Source organism: Glycine max, chromosome 8 (assembly GCF_000004515.6).
Source record: "Glycine max cultivar Williams 82 chromosome 8, Glycine_max_v4.0, whole genome shotgun sequence".
Lineage (NCBI taxonomy): Eukaryota > Viridiplantae > Streptophyta > Magnoliopsida > Fabales > Fabaceae > Glycine > Glycine max.
The window spans coordinates 16,506,924-16,525,272 of record NC_038244.2 but is presented as its reverse complement, the minus strand read 5'-3'; the positions used below and the strand labels follow the sequence as shown (position 1 = coordinate 16,525,272).

Genomic DNA, 18,349 nt, shown 5'->3' with positions numbered 1-18,349 from the left:
ATAATATATGTCTAATGTGTGATTGTTATTGACTTAAAGAAAAATTAAATATGAATTAATTCTTTCATAAATTATATTTGAATTAACTGTATATTAGTTTAACTTTTCATTTTAATAAATAAAATTTTATCAAAGAAATCTAATTTAATTGAATGTGTTAGTTGTTATAAATTCTTGCTTGAAATTGTAACTTTTTTCGGTAAAAATTGAAAACATTATGAAATAATTTATAATAATTCATTCCACCAACTAAACTATATCATCTCATATTATAAAACTATATTAATCTACAATTGTATATAAAACAATAAATACGTGTCAAGTTATTTTTTTACGAAAAATACGTGTCAAGTTCAACTTTTAAAAAAAATATAACGATATATTTTTATCAACTTTCCCAAAATTTCAAAACTGGACAATTATTTTGTCTTAATTTAAGTAGGAGTAAAAGATTCGAAAAAAAAAATTGTTTTTTTTTTGAGACAGGGATTCGGTGAAGTAAACAACCATTGTAATTAATTAAAAGCAAATAAATCATGGAAGAATTTATTCAAAAACACATTTTAATATCATTCTTTACGGTACAGAAGAAATTATGTATTGAAAAATTGTACTGAATTTTCGACATATTTTCTCACATTTTGCATTATATCGGCAATCTATTTGATTCGTTAAAAATACCAATTTAAGGTTCATTACTCCGACAAATCAAACTGATAACAAATAGATATTGTAATATTTTATAATAATAAATTACTATATGAGAGCTCTATTGTTTAACATTTAGTCTATTTGGCTTTAAAAAGTTCTTTTGATTGAATTAAAAAAATTAAAAACTTGTTTCAAGAGTGGCTCAACCACCTAATCCATGATCATCCGGTTTTTTGGTTGAATGGACCAAAAACCTAACTCGTTCATCAATTTTTCGATTGAATTGACTACCCTAACCCGGTCCATTTTTTTAATCATGGCTAAGAATGAACAAAACCCAAAATTCCTCTTTGCATTAATTATCTAGGTCTATATAATCTTAACTACATGTCTAATAGAGGGAATAGGACAAACCGTCCATCATATTTTGTTCACAGTGCTGGTACATTAATTATCCAAATGAATTGAAAGACAACAAAAAAAAATGGCATTACCAAAACTCAGCCTCAAAATCAATATACGTTCACAGCGCATGGTTAGACGTTACTTATCAAATGAATTGAAAGACAACGGAAAAAATGGCATCACCAAAACTCAACCTCAAAATCAATATACATTCTTAATTCTTGGGGTTCATTGGTCTTGATTATCAACCCTGTCAGTAATTTTCCCTCCAGGAGTTTCTACATTACTTTCCTTAAAACCAAGTTCACCCAGGTCTTGCTTTGCCATCAAGTTCCTGTAAGATGCCAATTATATAGTTCATGGACCAGTTATAAAAATTTTAGTCAAAACAAACCAAAGAACCATATATATATGCCACAAACAATATCAATAGCATAATATATCAACATTTTACAATGAACAAGAAAACAGGACCAAAGATATCTACTAAAACCATCAACTTCTTTGCTTCAAAATTTATCATGAGAATAGTATTTTGGATCATACGAGATGAGATTCCACCATTTCATTGCCAAATGAAAAACAAATTTAGATAAAATGGCATTCTACTTGTGAGTTGTGACTATCATCTTCTCAAGCTCCTATGGTGTCATAAAAACAATACGTATTTGGAAAAATAATGACAAAACTACTGCCTGGGCACAAAGATTAATAATGGAAGCCGAAGGAATTACAGGAGTTAATCCTCCATATAATGACCCTATGCCTTAAAATGCTATTGCTGTCCCCTGTATTTTTCCTCTCTTTTTGGGTATAAAGGTAATCATTCCTATAATTAGGTAAATGGTATGGTTGTATGCGTATTTTCTTTTATTTCATTTAGTTGCACACTCAATGTCACAATTAATTTCAATGAGCACTGCTCACTCTTTTCCTCACCAAAACTGCATTGCTCTCTCAGACAGAACACACTAAAAAATTTAGAATGACTAATTCAAATCCACTAAAGATATTAATGCTTTCATCCGTAAAGCTGCTTATTGATCAAGGTACGCTACAACATTGAGCTCAAAAGGGTAGCCTACTTAAGTATACTAACACCAAATACTAAAACAGTAAAAACAATATGACAAGTGAAAAACCACATTGGTGGTAGGTCTAGCTGAATTCACATAAGTGAGAACAATCTATTTAGCGGCAGAAAACAAAATGTGCATTAAAAACTGATAAGAAACGAACGTAATGAAAGCAACTCACTTCTCCATGCGACACTGCAGGTATTTTTTTGAGAATAGCCTGCATTTCTCAGACTGGTGCCCAGCAGTCTTTAGACAATTGAGATATTCTATCTTCTCCTGAAATGAATAAACAAATGAAAAAGGGAACAGAAAATGTAAAAGTAAGAATAAATGTTACGGTTAGAGACGAAGAAGAAGCATATTACTAGGTCACACAAATGCATGTGATCTAATGGGAAAATTCCCTTTTCGGGAGGCACTGGACGGAGCCCTCTATTGCCACCAAATGCACCACCTTTCGTTTCATATTCATGGCAATAACAAACAGATATTGAGTTTAGGAACAAGAAATTCAACAATTTGTGAGCAATTGATGGAACAAAGGATGAGAAGTGAAAGAGAAACAAATACCTACGGCACTCATTTCTAGGGTTTCATGCGGTTGCAGAATCTCAGAAAGCAGTTACTTTCAATTTCAGCTGCAAGTTCGATCTTTTCTGTTGTTCGGGCCGATCAAATCAGGAGGCCAGGAGCTAAGATTTGTAGCAGAGGTAGCCGGTGCCGCCGCAGGATGAACACTAGGAAGGAGAGAGACAAAAAATGAATTAAAGGGGTAAATGGGTAAAGAGAAAAACAAAAAGAATTGGTTTTAAAAAATAAATAAATTGAATGGAATCCAACGGTCTGAACCACCTTTCCCTACCGTGGGAGACCTACGATACTTCCCCATGCTAGAGCGTTGATAAATGATAAATATTCTTGTGGGGCTAAATAAAATACGTTTTTCAACTCAATAGATACATCGATTTTTTTTTTAGAAGTTTTCATTTTTTAAAAAAACAAATATCTTTAATCCTTATTATAATGAAATTTTTTTTAGAGTAAATAATCGATTTCTTAAAAAAAAGACATTATCAGTTTATTCCTTGAAAATAATAAAATAATAAAAAGTTTCTCAAGAAACAATTTATCAATCGTTTCCTTCAAAATTCAAAAAATGTTAAGGTCAAAAACAATATTAACATAAATCAAAATTCAAAAAATGTTAACGTATAACACAATGTTAACATTTCCTATAGAACTAAAATGATAATAAAAACTTTCGCTCATTTTATTACTTTCAAAATTAAATTAACAGGGCCTTACACTTTTAGGAATGAAATTTATCATTCATCTTCTTTTTTTAATGTCAACTGATGCTATTATTATAATTTTGTATTATTTTTATTTCAACCAGAGAAGTTGTTATTTTGAAAGGAAAAAAAAAAACAAGAGATATTGTATTTATAATATATATTTGTGCATTTTTTTTATTAAAAACATTCTTGCTTCAAATTTGTTATTAATACATTTGCTCAGCAAATTAAGCATTCATATTGTTTTAAAATGCCAACTTGTCGGCATATTGAATGTAAGTATGTAACTAAATACAGAAGACAAAAATCAAAGTTGATTTTCACGAAGACCTGCCCCTACTTGAGAAAAGTAAACAGATTAGTTGATCAACTTTTCATGAAGCATATAAAAATTAAAGGTTTAAATATGTTTTTTATTTTTAATATATATATTTGATTTTTTTTTATTTATGATAAATTTTTGTTTCGAATTGGATGTCTGATATTTAAAAAGTTTTGTTTTAAATTTATGTAATCGATAATTTATTTGTTAAATATTTGATAATATAATTTATAATCACTAAAAAAACTGTCAATTATCTGATAACTGCAATTTGTGGCATCATCAACCTCCATGACCCGACCCGCCTACATTGCCCTCCAAGACACCTTCCGTATCGAGGCCTCACATTTGAAGCGTGCGTCGGAGTTCTCACTCTTCGACATGTGTTTCGACCTATCCGGGCTCGCAAAGGTGAAGGTGTCCACGCCGATCCATTGGGCTTGTGGCCTGGCGAGAGCAGCTCCCCCGCCGCAGCCACGTGTTTGGATATTGCCACTGCCAGGAAGTGTCACTTTTCAATCGGGAAGTGCAGTGCATCTAATGAATACGATGATTATGACTTTAGTATTAAAGGCACTTTTTGACCCAACAGTAAGACTTGTTATGATGTATTTTTATTGATGGGTGTTGTTGAAGAGAGTAGTAGTGGCTTCCATTCCAGCATTGCGAAGAGAGGGTGCTGAGGGAAATGATGAGCTGATTCAAACTTGTCAATCTATTAATCGTACATGGTCACTTGTCACACATCAAGGCTTTTTGGCTTTTTCCTGCAGTGTCCCTTTTTTTTCTGACCCTTCCCAACTAGATGGCCACATTTCCTGAACCAAAACCCCTTCAATTGATTCTGGCCATAACCGTAAAAAAATCTAAATATGATTTTGTACACATCATCATCACTTAACTAACCGTTTTAAGTCATTACAAATCGAGTTATCTAATATTTGACATAGACATCATCACATTATTATTGGGATCTAAAAATAAAACTTTTTCAAATATCAAAAATCTTATTCGAAAAAAACATTTATTGGAGATCAAACACAAAAGTTAAATATATAATATAGATAAAAATATATTTAAGTAAATTTAAAACCCTTTAACATGGCTTTTCTTGAAAATGAATGTAAGTGTAACCTACACTTGGATCAAGAGGAATATACACATGTATAACTACTTTGATAATGTATTGTTACATATTTGCAGCTGCCTCTAACCTCTAACTTGTGGTAAACGAGCTAAAACTCATTGTTTTACCCTTAGCCCATGATTCCTAAGTCGAGAAAAATTGATGGTATATTAATTAAAGATATAAATCATCGTGCCCATGCCGACTGCAAGGAAAAAGGCATAAGCTTGGAATGCAGGTATAATTGATCATGCAGCAGTGTTCGTTATGTTGGGCATGGAGGTGAATTTGCATTGAGATCTGACACAACAAAACAGTCAGCGTTTTGCGAAAAACCATCGAGCTTTCTTAGCCTCTGTGCTCGAGGATGCTGAATGATTACCAAAACTTCATCTTTGGAGCTTTCATCATGAGAAGTAGAGGTTGGCTACACAGGCAGAAAATACAACATGAAACTATTTGAATTAGTTGATCTTCATAAAGAGTGTATGAGTAAAAAATAATAAAGGAAGATTTTAAGAATGTAACATAAGTCACTTAAAGCTTATACGAATGCTGTGATGATATTTTAAGAATGTAACATACCATTACTAAATTAGTAAACTATTTACTGTATAACTCAAGAACATGAGAGCAGATTTATGTAACTCTTACCACCCCAATGTGCCATTCATGGCTACTAAATTCTTTAAATGTTCCTGCATCCATTTCCTGCATCAAGGTGTTTAGTGTGGTCAGAAAACAGAAAATAATCCGTAAACTACATATAAACTAGATTAATTCTTTAACTACATGATTTAAAGACGGGAATAAACTATAGATGTGTTTGGATGAGAGAAAAGAAAATTCAGATAATGATTTTTAGAATTTATATATATTGAAAATGTTCCAAGGGCACATGACAAGCTAACATAATACATACTATTAGGAATCTTGATCTACATGTGAAGAAGAATAACTTACAATACTGTAGGTGGGAGGCACCAGAGTCTCGCCTTTACACTTTGTGGTAGGCATAACAGAGAAGTTTGGTGCCAAATCTTGTGACCTGAAAATCCATCTGTATGTAAAGGAATAGATTAAGAGCTATTTAAGGATATAAAAGGATCATATAATTGGAGGAAAATCATACTGCGCGTTTTTTTTTACGAGAAATTTTATGAAGTTGAGATAATTCAAGTGTTCTTGCACTGGAACACAGATATGCATACCCAATGTACAAAAAGATGCAGAATTGTGCCCATTCTCTGAGCAATAAACGAAGCCAGTAATTCTCTGAAGAGTCATCGATGTTCATATATATCTAAAATTGATGAGCTTGTCAAAGTCAGATATTTATATATATCAAGTTTATAAACTATGAAGAGAAACCCAAATATAATACCATAGTTTCTGCTGTAGCTACTATCTGCATTGCACCCTGAAATTTCCTGCACAAAGGAAAGCATGTCGACCATTTAGTATGAATTATTGTTAGCATGGGTGAAATATATCTATGCACTTGAGAATAAGTTACTCATATACACTTCTTAGATGTGTGGCACTTACTTGAACATTGTGTACTTCTTATACACAGCATCATGCATTGCTTGAATATCCTCATGTTCTATAATGCTCAATTGTTCTCGCAACACTAGTAGATTTTGGGATATATGGTGGAATATTATGTAGAATGATATAAAATAATTTAGTAGCAGAAGAACCTGTACATTTGGTCCATTATGAATTAGCATCAAAGAACCATGCATGCTTATTATAAATCACAAATAACAGACAGTTTTATCAATTAAACTGCACATTTTATAGACCAGCTTAGTAACTTACAGAGAAGTATGGCACACAAGCCTTGTAACCAACCAGAGTCAAGTAAAAAACACATGCAAGTGCGGCAGTTGAACGGCGTTCGTTTAAAGAAAGACGCTCACACATGATGCAGTAACCATGAGAAATGAGCAAAAAGGAGACAAAAGCAGCTGTCTGAAATAGCACCCCTGTTACATACACCCCAAATGACATCCACAAAGAGCAGGCCTGAAAATTGAAGCAGGAATACCTGCAAGAATAGTGTCATGAGACCCAATGAAGTAAATTTTGCACACAACAAATGAAACTATACAAATTCGCACTTCTATGATGTGTTATCAAACAAATTGCATAGCCTGCCATGCTTTGTCCAGTCTCAAATTAAAAATGCACGTAGAATCATTAGCAAACTGACAATGTGTTTTGGTAAACATCATAAATGCAAAAAAAAAAAAAATACCGTCAAAATGGTGAATAAAGTGGAAACTACATTTGGTAGGTGGTAACTACTCTGTTGAGGCAGAAAACTACGTCCCAAATGCGTGACCAAAGTCACCAAACACACAGTTTAACATTTATAAACTTGAGGTTACTTGACAGTGGACCTCACAAACTACCATTTTGAAATTGAACTGCTACATGACGTAATTGATTCTTCAGTAAAAAAGACAACCCCACAAAAACACTTCAAAATTGGGGTTAATAATTTGAGCACTGCCCTTCCCTCCCCGTCATAAGCTTTCCACTGGTTGAATCCCTTTGCCTTTTATGCAAAATAATATAGGTACACGCACGCGTTCAGAAAATTTGAACGATAGAGTTGTGCATCAGAAGGCTTGCACGACTCAGTCATATCTAATGAATCTAAATTTTATCAAAATTATTTGCCCTTTCCCATCACAAGTACCTTTTGTCCTTCACTTGCAAATAACAAATATAGCTACATATTTCCACGAACACAAGTATTCTGAAAAGCAGAGTACTCTCCCATATAATCTTATTTGTTGGAAATTAAACTATTAAGAATGCAAGCGTGAATCAAAGATGTCTTAAGGTTTTGATTCAAGATGGATTGGCTAATCTTTTTGTTTCTAAATTGAAAGTGTCAGGAAATGTTAACAAAAAACAAGTAATGATTCTCAAATAAATGGAATGTTTTTAATTAACATAGAAACTTTGGTATCCCCTTCTGTTGCACCAATCATACGCTTAATTTGTCTCCTGAGCTATCAACAGAGACAAGAGTCGTCACTCACTCTTTCCAAACAGCATTTGATTAAAATCAAAACACAAATTAATCGAAAAACCTACCAGAAGAGGAAGGACAGCATGAGCTGTAATGCTTTAATCAACGGAACCGAAGCAAGTGTCCACTGCAAATTATTCCACTGCTCTAGCAAAAACAACATCATAAAACAGAGCATTTATGAAACCAAAGCAATCACATCCTTCAAAGCATAAATGTCAATTCAAACCTCAAATCAACAGCACTGCCTCATTTATGCACTGCCAAAACAATTAATTATCACATATTGATCGAAAATTCTCCTTAATTTCACTCAAACAATATTTATGTCATACCGAAAATTAATTTTAAAAAAAAGAGCAACAAAAATCATTTTCTCGCGTTGCATATTATTATCAATAAAGCAAAAGAGATCAAACTCGAATATTAACGAGTTCGAAAAGCCAACATGATACGAAACAACGATTAACGTGAAAGTGAAACCTGAGAATGGCGCGTTTTGTAGGTGTAAACGGTCCAAGAGCAAGCAGAGAAGAACCAGATCGACAAGAACGTCAGGTACAGCCACGGCAGCGCGCGATACGACTCGTCCACTCCGACACCGTAACCGTCGCCGGAGCGCGCCATTTCCTTGCCGGAAAAGTTACGCTTCTCTGCCGGCGACTGTTATTTCCGTTTTAAACTGTTCTGTGCCGTTGTCGTCGTCGTCGTCGTTGCGTTGCGTTGGGTTGTGCACTTGTACTTCAATCTTACCATGCGCCTTTTTATACGCTGGAGCGTTGCACACGTCTCAGACGTGGCCACTGTGTGCTTCTAATCAGTCAAAACCGTAATTCAATTATTTCGTTTCATCAATCATTAATCAATAAACTTTGGTTTGCTTTCTATTGTTCAGTAAATTATGTGGCGCCACTAGTACCACTATCTCAAAACTAATTCAAATTAAGTAAGTCATCTAACTAGTAGATCAAAATTTTATTTCAATTTTACTAGTCATATTGGATTCAAAATCATAAATATAGATGAGTTAAATAAACTTTTGAAAGAATTTTGTTATCTATCATAATTTTATTAAGCTATCAATAATAATTGATGCAAATGATAATAACTTATGTTCTTTAATTAAATTGTTCAAGATTTGAATTTTGATGGTAAGTATCAAATAAATTATATTAAATATATATATATATATATATATATATATATATATATATATATATATATATATATATATATATATATATATATATATCTTGTGTCACCTAAACATTTTTTAGTTAAAATAGTATTTGACTGAATCCAATTAATTATTTGGTGCAAAACCATGATGATAGCTTACTTTGACAGATGGATATGGTTTTGGGGAATAAATGTAGATGGGTTTAATTAATTAAGCCCGGCCATATTTTTATTTTGTATTAAAATGCAAAGTTGATGGACCAGGTTTTGGGGAAACAAAGTTGGTGGGATGTAACTATCTTTGGTGCGAAGTGGAGTCATGCGCCAAAACCACTCCGAGTCTTTTCAATGCCTGTGTGAAGAGCATCTCATCAAAAGATTATCCATGCAAACATTGATTTTTTTTTTATTATGGTGAATTGATTCTAATTAATTGTTTATTAAATGGAAACGAAAGAACAAGATATGGTTGTTTAGACATTCTCTTAATATTAATATTTAACAGGGTATCTTTGTCATAAGCGCGTGGAAGAGGACTTGAAGTCGTGAAGACCACTCTGAAAGCATTTGTAAGCTTTCAGTTAAATAAACATAAACATGTAATGTAACACAAGTGAAATACCTTACTTTTTTATACAATGCTGCTTTAAGATTATTCGGTTACTCATTCCGAAATTCCTTTCAATAATACATTAAAACGATGAATAAACAATATAAAAAAAAAAAAAGGAGTTCTGTTTCATGTTGTTGTTCACGAAATACGTATCTGTCAGTTTATTCTAGTATTTAAATTAAACGACAAAACTCACCAAAGCAAGTGATGTTGGTGATGCATTTAACCACCAACTAATTTGCAAATTTTAAGTAACGGGGTTGACGTTTAAAGGCTTATTGATCTAATTTGTTTAAACCAAATTTGAAGGCTGCGGGGCATGGCTTGATATGGTAGATGAAGGTGGTAATCGGAAGATAATGAAGACTTTAGGTGAACAAACTCACTAACAAAACTAGTTTCCTTCACATCCTACCCAATCAAAAGCGTGAATATGTAATGCTTATATAGTTCCATTTGTCATCATCCGTAAACGTATATATTATTTTAGATCTATGCAAATAAACACCACCTTCTCCATAATTAGTTTAATTCACATTTCTATCATTCTATGCATAGTAAAACTGTAACATCTCAACAATCATATTTTGTCTCTATAATTTTAAATAAGAGCACTTTTCTCCGTCCCCCCCAAAAAAACATTTTTTTAAAGATTTTGACCGAAAATAAAAACTGTGGTTGTCATAAAAATCAATCTAACACAATGATAGAGCAGTAATTTTATCATCTTTTTTCCCCACCATTCTTATTTTGATCAATGAAAGAGATCCCATCATCACTTTTTGTTCAACAATTTTTTTAGGGAGAATAATATCATAATCCAAGATAAGAAAAGTCTCAACTTCAAAGAGCATTTAAATAAATAAATAATAACAAAAAGCCTTATAATTCTGAGCTAAGTGCTACCCCCTTCACTTCACTGCAAACCACTTGAAATGGCTTGGACTGACTCACGCTGGATTCCATGCATGGGGACATTTCTCGTTTAACCATTAATAATTTGGGCTTACAAAATATATAATAAAAAAAAACACATGGGTTATTCTTCCTACACCAAAGAGGATTTTCTTCTACACCCAACAATTAAAGTAAAATGATCAAATTGTCCTTCACTTAGAATTAGAATACACTCATCCCCTCCATACGTCCATCCCCCCTCTCGTCCCCCCTCTCGTGTTTCTGCATTCGCCATTCCTATTGTGCCGCTGCGAGTCTCTTCTTTATGTTCATCCTTCCATTCATCTTTATCATTCTATGGATCATTTTGTTGGTGCGCCTCCCGCTGTTGTCATCGCCGTGAGTGTCTCTATCTCTCTAACTGTGTGTTTGTTTAATTTTTACTACACTAAACTCATACGAATTGGCATTAATCCGTATGGATTATACAAAATGGGAATTTGTATGATTCATATGAATTGATAATTTGTATGAAATATACAAAATGGAAATCTCTATAATTCATATGGATTGTCAATATGTATGATTCACACAGATAATCTGTATGCTCCATACAGATTATCAATCTCGTAATCGGTACGAAGTATACGGATTCCCAATCCATATTTTTTGTTTATTTTAAATTATTCCACTATTTAATAAATTATTAATTTAATTAATTTGTTTATTTGAAAAATCAATGTTTAACTTTTATTGTTATTTAATTATTTTATAAATAACTGTTGTTGTTTATTTTAAATATTTTTTTATTTAATTAACTATTTTTTTATTTTATTTTATTTGAAACAATTTTTTATTTAATAAATAATTTATTTAATAATTTTTTATATTTAAAAATCAATGTATAATTTTTTTGTTATTTAATTATTTTATAAATAACTATGTTAATACTTTAATATATTTAAAATAGTTATTTTGAAATATTTAAATAAAAAATTGTAAATTTTTATAATTTATATATTTTAAAATTTAGTTAAACAAAAAATAGGTAATATTGTAAAAGAAAAATATTTCTTATTAATATATTTGTATATATACTAAATATTTAATAGTATTAAATATTTATAGAAATATTGTTTTGAAGGTAAAAAATAATAAAAATTAATATCTTCATCCATTTATAAATATTTAAAAGTATTAAAATAGTTATTTATAAAATAATAAAGTAGTCATTTATTAGAAATAAAAAAATTGTACTTTGATTTTGATTTTGAAGTTACTTCACAAGAACCAAATTACCACAACACAACCAGTAGCAAGAAGGTCATCATCTTTGGGATCTTTGGGGTCCTCGGTGCCTTCACTCCTACTTGCAAATCTTTCTTTCCTTTTTCACTTTCTAACTTTCAATCTCAAATTTTTAACCAAAAAATAAACTAAAATAGAATCATGGGTACTTGAGTTTCAATTTTTTAAGATATCAATTGTTGCTTTGTTGAGTGGGCTAAAAAAGTGAAGTTTTTAACAAGTACAAGTCTTCTTTCTACTCTCTCTTTTATTATTCCAATTCCAATTAGGTTTTGTTAGTTTGTGTATTTTTTGGGTTTGTTTAATTATTGTTATTATTATTATGTAGGCGGTAGCTAAAGGTTTTTTTTTATCTTGTGATGACGAGAGCGAAAGCTAGGATTTCTTATGTCTTACGATAGAGGAAAGGAAGATATCCCAGTCTAGGTGAGTTTTATGCTTCAAATGATACAATTGTATCATCGGATGAGTTTTGAAAAGTTTTTACTTTTTTTTTCTTTCTAAATTCAAGCTACTACAATTGTTTATGCTATATAATATATTTGATCTGTGCTATCTTTTGATTGTTATCTCAGATGCTAAGACACTACCTCCTCGGTTCATATATTCACTTAATTGATGTTTTTTCCTTTTATTTTCGACATGTTGACACATAAGCTTGCTTCCCTGGGTTTGTCTAAGTGCTATTGCCACTAGAATTCTGTTATGTCTTTGCGTTCAGTTCAGTCATTCAACAACAAAAGCCTTTTCCGAATATATTACTACTAATAACACTTCTGCAATGCTACTATACTACTATCCATAACACTTTTTTTTATTAAACAATCCTATCAGCATTTGAGAGGTTGAGACAACAGCATCAAGTCAAATACTACGGCAACCACAAAATACTAAGGTTGCTTAAACAAATGGATTATTTAAAGGGGCAGCAAAATTAATACTAGAACTGGACTTGGGTATGAATCGAGTGGGGAAAATAGATAAGGATATGAGTTAAAAAAAACAACAAATAAACCACACCAAAGTTGGCAGTAATAATGGATGGATCTTTTCGAGGCAAATTAAAAATGTTATTAAATCTTAAATTCAAATCTCCCTACTAACAACCATTACTATTACTACCAACAATATTACGGTAAGTTTAGGTTAATTGCAACTGAAGGATGGTGGAAGGTGGAAGGTGGAAGGTAAATTTATCAATTTAAACCATTTCTTATGGTAATTCTTTTCTCACATTTTTCTAAATCTTCCTAGTCTATTGAGTTTTGTTTGTTTGCCTTCACACTTTTTCTCAATCTGCCTCTTTCCATTAATTTGCTTGACTTCTTCTTCAATTGCTTTGTTTCCTCTTCCAGCTTCTGGCATTTCAAATTCAAGGGGGGCAAGTTGAAATTTATAAATAGAAATACACATATTATTTACAGCGTTAAATCTTTGGTATTTTAGATATTTTCATGGGGTAAATTGTCATATAATCATCGTCCCTGACTACTTATCTAACTCATTTAGTTTGGAGCATATTCTTTATAAGGTCCCTCTTACAACCAATATCTAATTATTGATATACAACTCTTGAAAATTTCATGTCCAACAATTCCTCCAATGCTTTCTCAAGCAGTATGGGCTATCAAAGGGAACAAATGAGGCCATGTTTATCACCGAAGCATATCAAACTCTTCACGACAGGGGTCCATACCATGCTCATCAGGTCCTCAAGGAACTTCAAGGTAGTCTTGGATTTATGATCTAGGACAACTTTTGTAACATTTCTAAGTCTCTATCTTCTTGATCTATACATGGCAATTTGTGTGGTTTGGCAATGTATAAATGGTGTGTGGTTTGACAATGTATAAATGATGTTATTAATCTTTCTGGGATTGATTATTAATTTGTTTGTTTGAGCAGGGTTCTAATGGCCAGATTGGGTTCCAACTGGTATGTAAACCACCATTCAAATTACTAAGTCTTATCAGAGTAACTAACAGAGATAGTAAAATACATTTCAAAGGATAACTTGCATGTGGAATTTAACGCTTTACTGGTGTTAAAATGCAGGGGGTATGTTTCATAGTGAGCATGGTCTCATGAGCTTTGAATGCCGATCAAAGAAGATGAAAGCAATGCCTAGAATTGACTGTGAGGGATTTATGTGCGGTGCTAACTTTAGCGAAGTAAAAAATTGGATTTGTTGCATCTTTCAATTTCTTCTCCAAAGATAAGACAATCCTTTAGGGTGTGTTTAAGTTGCATTTTCATTTTCTGTTTTTATTTTCTGAAAATTGTTTTCATTTTCAAAAGATTAGAATTCTGAAAACAAGTTTGGTTTGACTTCTTGTTTTCAGCTTTCAAGAAATAAAAACACTAAAAATGCATTTTAGATTTGCTTAAAATTACCTTCCTTGTTACCGTGTTTTCATTTTACCTAAAATAAGTTTCTTGGTTTCAATGGAAAACACTGAAAATGAAATTTTATTGTTTTTAGTTCGTTTGGAAAAATATTTTCACTGAAAATGAAAACAGAAATCCAACCAAACACATTTCCTTCACTATTTTCTATTTTCAGTGGAAATGAAAACAGAAAACAACCAAATCAAACCGTCTCTTATATATTTTAATCTTTTTTTTCCATTGGTTAACAACTTGATTGTGTTTGCTTTTGTGATTCAGATTTTGTTTTTGAGGAATAGATTTTTTATATTCTTTCTTTCCTCTCTTGGCTAAGAACTTGGTTTTATTCTCTCTTTTTAGTTTTCCTCCATTTTTTAGTATATTATTATCCATATTTCTTTCAATTTTCTTCACCTATTCTAAAACAAGTGGAGTAAACCATATTTTTTTATTGTGATGTTACAGAGGAATCATTGTTGGAGTATTTTGTCTACCACACTCATTTTTATAAATTAATTTAAATGCCTAATTAGAGGCTAAGAACTTGATTTTGCTGTTACTTTGGAGCTATAGGATGAAACAAAAATTAATCACCCTACATAACATAAAGATATGAGTTTGCAATCTGAACCACGAGAGCATCCTAATCCAAAGTCAGTCACCGGTTGCTGCTCTAATACCTCTACAAAAGGATTCTAAGGTTAGCTGGACTTGATACTTTTAACTGAAGATAAGCTATATCAAAATGCTTGAAGAGTTGTACATAATCTTTGCAGTGTCTAATCTAAGAAAATAGTTGGACGAATTTAATTGTTTGAGGGATTCATTGATCAGTATCTAATCTATGCAGTGTAAAGGTTATTAACACAATAGAGTTTGACCTCTTGGATTGGCTGGATGGCATCACCCTTGAGCAAAGACTGTTTTTTTTTTTCTTGAATTTTGGATATGTTGTACATGGTTTAATATATATTTTATTTTGGTGCTTGCTGATTAATCCAATTGCCTTTTGACATGATATATATTTTTAATCTGTTTTTTTTGTACAATTTTGAAGCAAACATTTTTTACTTAACGTAATTAGAATGTAATTTTTCCACTCCAAAATGCTTAATACATAGCATGTGATCATAGCCTCTTATACAATTTTGTATCTATTATTATTGTAACACTCTTAAAGTTTATATATCATTCCAAATTCTAAATTATAACCTTTAACAAATAAATTTACTTCTTAATCAAATCACAATTTTTCTACTAAACAAAAAAATAAATCTAATGCAACCTAGCGGAGTAGGCATGGGTTACATACTAATCGTGTATAAGAAGGGTGACAAAAAAAGTTGAAAAGACAAAAAAAAATCAATAAAATTGAGTTTTCCCCCTCCTAAAGAACCAATAGATAGAAAGTAGACTAAGATATAGATATAGACGGTAAACTTGATATACACAGCAAAAGGCATTTTAAAAATTAAATTATGGTAATTTTTAACGTTAATGTAAAAAAAGCTACTATAAATAGGCCTACACATGAGCTTTGACTCACAAACGAGACATCACCATGGCGTGGCTCACATGCTTTGTGTTTCGAATTGCGGCTTAGGTCAGTTTCGATTTCGATTTCGATGCTACTGAGAGAGAAGAAGAGTACTCCATGGTGTTGCTCGTCTGGGTTCATGTGAGCTTTCAGTCTCTCTCTCTCTTCTGTTTCATTTTGCTATCTTAACGTTACGAATGAGTTTTCAATGCTACTGAGGGGAAACGAGAGTATTCTTGATTGGGCTGTTGGAACACACTGTTCCTCACTCAATTGCAAGAGATGCAATTTACTTCCTCTCACATTCACTCGTATATCACTCACTGTTTTTAAGCACAAAATTACACAGAATTGCACACCTACACACTAGGAATAGCACTAGAGACACAGAAAAATGATAGAATGAAAAACCTGTTTATTAAGATGCATGTATGCCCTTTTATACAAGCAAAACAGAGCAACAACCCTTCTCACTTAGGCTAGGTACTTATAACAGAATTTTAAAATTCTGTTACTCTCTTATATCCAATGTACAATTAAATCTACACCACATAAAAACAGAATTAAACTCTCACATGGGCTTCTAAGAACCCTTGGTGTTGCTCGTCTGGCAGGTTCTTCTCTCTCCCTCTGTTTCATTCTGATTCTGCTATCTTTGAATTTCTTTATAATTGATATGGGAAAATGGTGCCTTTCGTTAAGCAAATGCCACTCAGTCCCAAAATCGTCTTTCGAACAAATGTTTTGTGGCTGCCTTTATGTTTGCGATAGTGGTAATTTTTTCTTTTTTCATCATAGATTATTCAAAAACGTTCTATTTTCCACGAACAACAGAATAACCCTAAATTCTGCTGCAAGAACGAATTCTTTGTTTCAAACTTTTGAATTTTTTTAAAATGACCCTCGGTGACTCCAAAAATTTTGTGCCAAGAACGGATAATTCTTTGTGAATTCAATAATCCTTGGTGACCTTAAATTCTGTGGCAACAATGGATTTTTATTTTTAACTCTTTATGAGTTCAATGACCCTAATGTGGCAAGAACGAATGCTTTATTATGAATTCTTTATGAATTCAATGACCCTTGATGACTCTAAATTTTGTGGCAAGAACATATTCTTTATTTTGAATTCTTTGTGAATTCAATGACCCTTGGTGGTCCTAAATCTTTGGCAAGAACAAATGCTTTATTATGAATTCTTTATGATTTCAATAACCCTTGGTGACCCTACATTTTGTGGTAAGAGCATATTCTTTATTATGAATTCTTTGTGAATTCAATGACTCTCGGTGACCCTAAATTTTGTGGCAAGAATGAATGTTTTATAATGATTTCTGTGTCAATTCAATGATCCTAAATCTTTGGCAAGAACATATGCTTTATTATGAATTCTTTATGAATTGAAGGACCATTGGTGACTCTAAATTTTGTGGCAAGAACATATTCTTTATTTTGAATTCTTTGTGAATTCAATGAACCCTTGGTGACCGTTGGTGACCCCATATAAATTTTGTGGCAAGAATGAATGTTTTATTATGAATTCTTTTGTGAGTTCAGACCTTCAGTGATCCTAAATTTTGTGGCAAAAATGGATTACTTTAAAATTTGTAGGGAAGGCATATTTGAACTTCAATGACCTTACAGTGCAATTGCAATATGAATTCTTTATTCATAAATAGAATTGGGAATTGGGATGCTATGCATTGTGCCTGGATGACAATAATATATGGATTTTTTATTCATGATGTAAATTTGAGGATGGTAAGAGCTTTGATGAGTAATGGAGAGTTAGAACAATTTCAATTTGATTGTAAGACAAATGAATTTAATTTTGGGAAGACACTTGATTAGGCTCAACTTCTCTTAAGGAGATTTTTCCGAGATTGTATCAAATCTCAAAGGACAAACATGTCTTAATTTCTGAAAGGAGGGGTATGGAGCAATAACAGGTGGTTGATGTATGATTTGTTATTACCAAAAATGTCTTTTTGAAATAACGTATACCATTCTGGAAGTAAATTTCCTAAACTATGAATTATAGTTGTGAAGATATATTTCTAGAAACACATTTCTGGAAAGCAAAAAAGATGTATATCTTTAAGGGAAAAGGGTATAATGGGTACTTGGAAGGAAGAAAGGAAGTATGGGAGTGTACTTAGAAAAATGGGAAGTAAATAGCAAGAGCCCTTGTTGAGGCTTGATTTGATTCTTAAAATTTTGTTTAGTCCATGTTATTTCCATACCCTTTTTTATCTTTCCATTCTTCTTCTGTTTTAACTAAAAATAGAAAACAAGTTTTTGATATGTTTGATTTTGTGCATGTTTTGGTTTGCAGTTGAAATTACTGCATCGCGTGTTAGAATGCAGATCCAACAAATAAAAGCAAAATGAAAACAAAAACAAGGATCTTAATCCTTTGACAAAGGTATTTTTGCCTCAAAAATAATTTCTCCCTGATTTTCAAGCATGCACTTTTTTTGTATACAAAAGAAAAGTAGCT

The 18,349-nt window shown here is 31.9% G+C and overlaps 2 protein-coding genes and 1 long non-coding RNA gene across 3 annotated transcripts; 1 reads left to right on the top strand and 2 right to left on the bottom strand.

The window, feature by feature from the left end:
• Positions 1 to 978: 978 nt before the first annotated feature.
• On the bottom strand, positions 979 to 2,901 carry LOC100527673 (CHCH domain-containing protein). The gene is made up of 4 exons (NM_001349718.1): positions 2,706 to 2,901; positions 2,501 to 2,589; positions 2,314 to 2,411; positions 979 to 1,390 (listed from the first exon to the last, which is right to left on the bottom strand). The coding sequence occupies exons 1-4, from the start codon at positions 2,716 to 2,718 to the stop codon at positions 1,285 to 1,287; spliced, it is 306 nt and encodes a 101-aa protein (NP_001336647.1). The 5' UTR covers positions 2,719 to 2,901; the 3' UTR covers positions 979 to 1,284.
• Positions 2,902 to 4,827: 1,926 nt separating this feature from the next.
• LOC100787313 (uncharacterized) lies at positions 4,828 to 8,716 on the bottom strand. Its single transcript, XM_003532997.4, has 9 exons — positions 8,411 to 8,716; positions 7,993 to 8,069; positions 6,703 to 6,931; positions 6,427 to 6,581; positions 6,263 to 6,308; positions 6,090 to 6,181; positions 5,842 to 5,938; positions 5,533 to 5,589; positions 4,828 to 5,305 (listed from the first exon to the last, which is right to left on the bottom strand). Exons 1-9 carry the CDS (start codon positions 8,552 to 8,554, stop codon positions 5,144 to 5,146), a joined length of 1,059 nt encoding a protein of 352 aa, XP_003533045.1. The 5' UTR covers positions 8,555 to 8,716; the 3' UTR covers positions 4,828 to 5,143.
• A 4,210-nt stretch (positions 8,717 to 12,926) lies between these two features.
• LOC121175314 (uncharacterized) lies at positions 12,927 to 14,490 on the top strand. Its single transcript, XR_005892617.1, has 3 exons — positions 12,927 to 13,651; positions 13,830 to 13,859; positions 13,980 to 14,490. It is a non-coding gene; the product is annotated as an uncharacterized lncRNA (long non-coding RNA).
• The last annotated feature ends 3,859 nt before the right edge of the window (positions 14,491 to 18,349 follow it).

What these genes read in the sequence shown, in the direction of transcription:
- LOC100527673 (NM_001349718.1), bottom strand. An exon ending in ACATGCATTTGTGTGACCTA is followed by an intron (nt 2,412 to 2,500) that starts GTAATATGCTTC and finishes TATTCATTTCAG; the next exon opens with GAGAAGATAGAATATCTCAA. An exon ending in CTGCAGTGTCGCATGGAGAA is followed by an intron (nt 1,391 to 2,313) that starts GTGAGTTGCTTT and finishes GGCATCTTACAG; the next exon opens with GAACTTGATGGCAAAGCAAG.
- LOC100787313 (XM_003532997.4), bottom strand. Translation starts at nt 8,554, where the DNA reads ATGGCGCGCTCCGGCGACGGTTACGGTGTCGGAGTGGACGAGTCGTAT. An exon ending in ACAAAACGCGCCATTCTCAG is followed by an intron (nt 8,070 to 8,410) that starts GTTTCACTTTCA and finishes TTGCTAGAGCAG; the next exon opens with TGGAATAATTTGCAGTGGAC. An exon ending in CTTGTGTGCCATACTTCTCT is followed by an intron (nt 6,582 to 6,702) that starts GTAAGTTACTAA and finishes CCAAATGTACAG; the next exon opens with GTTCTTCTGCTACTAAATTA.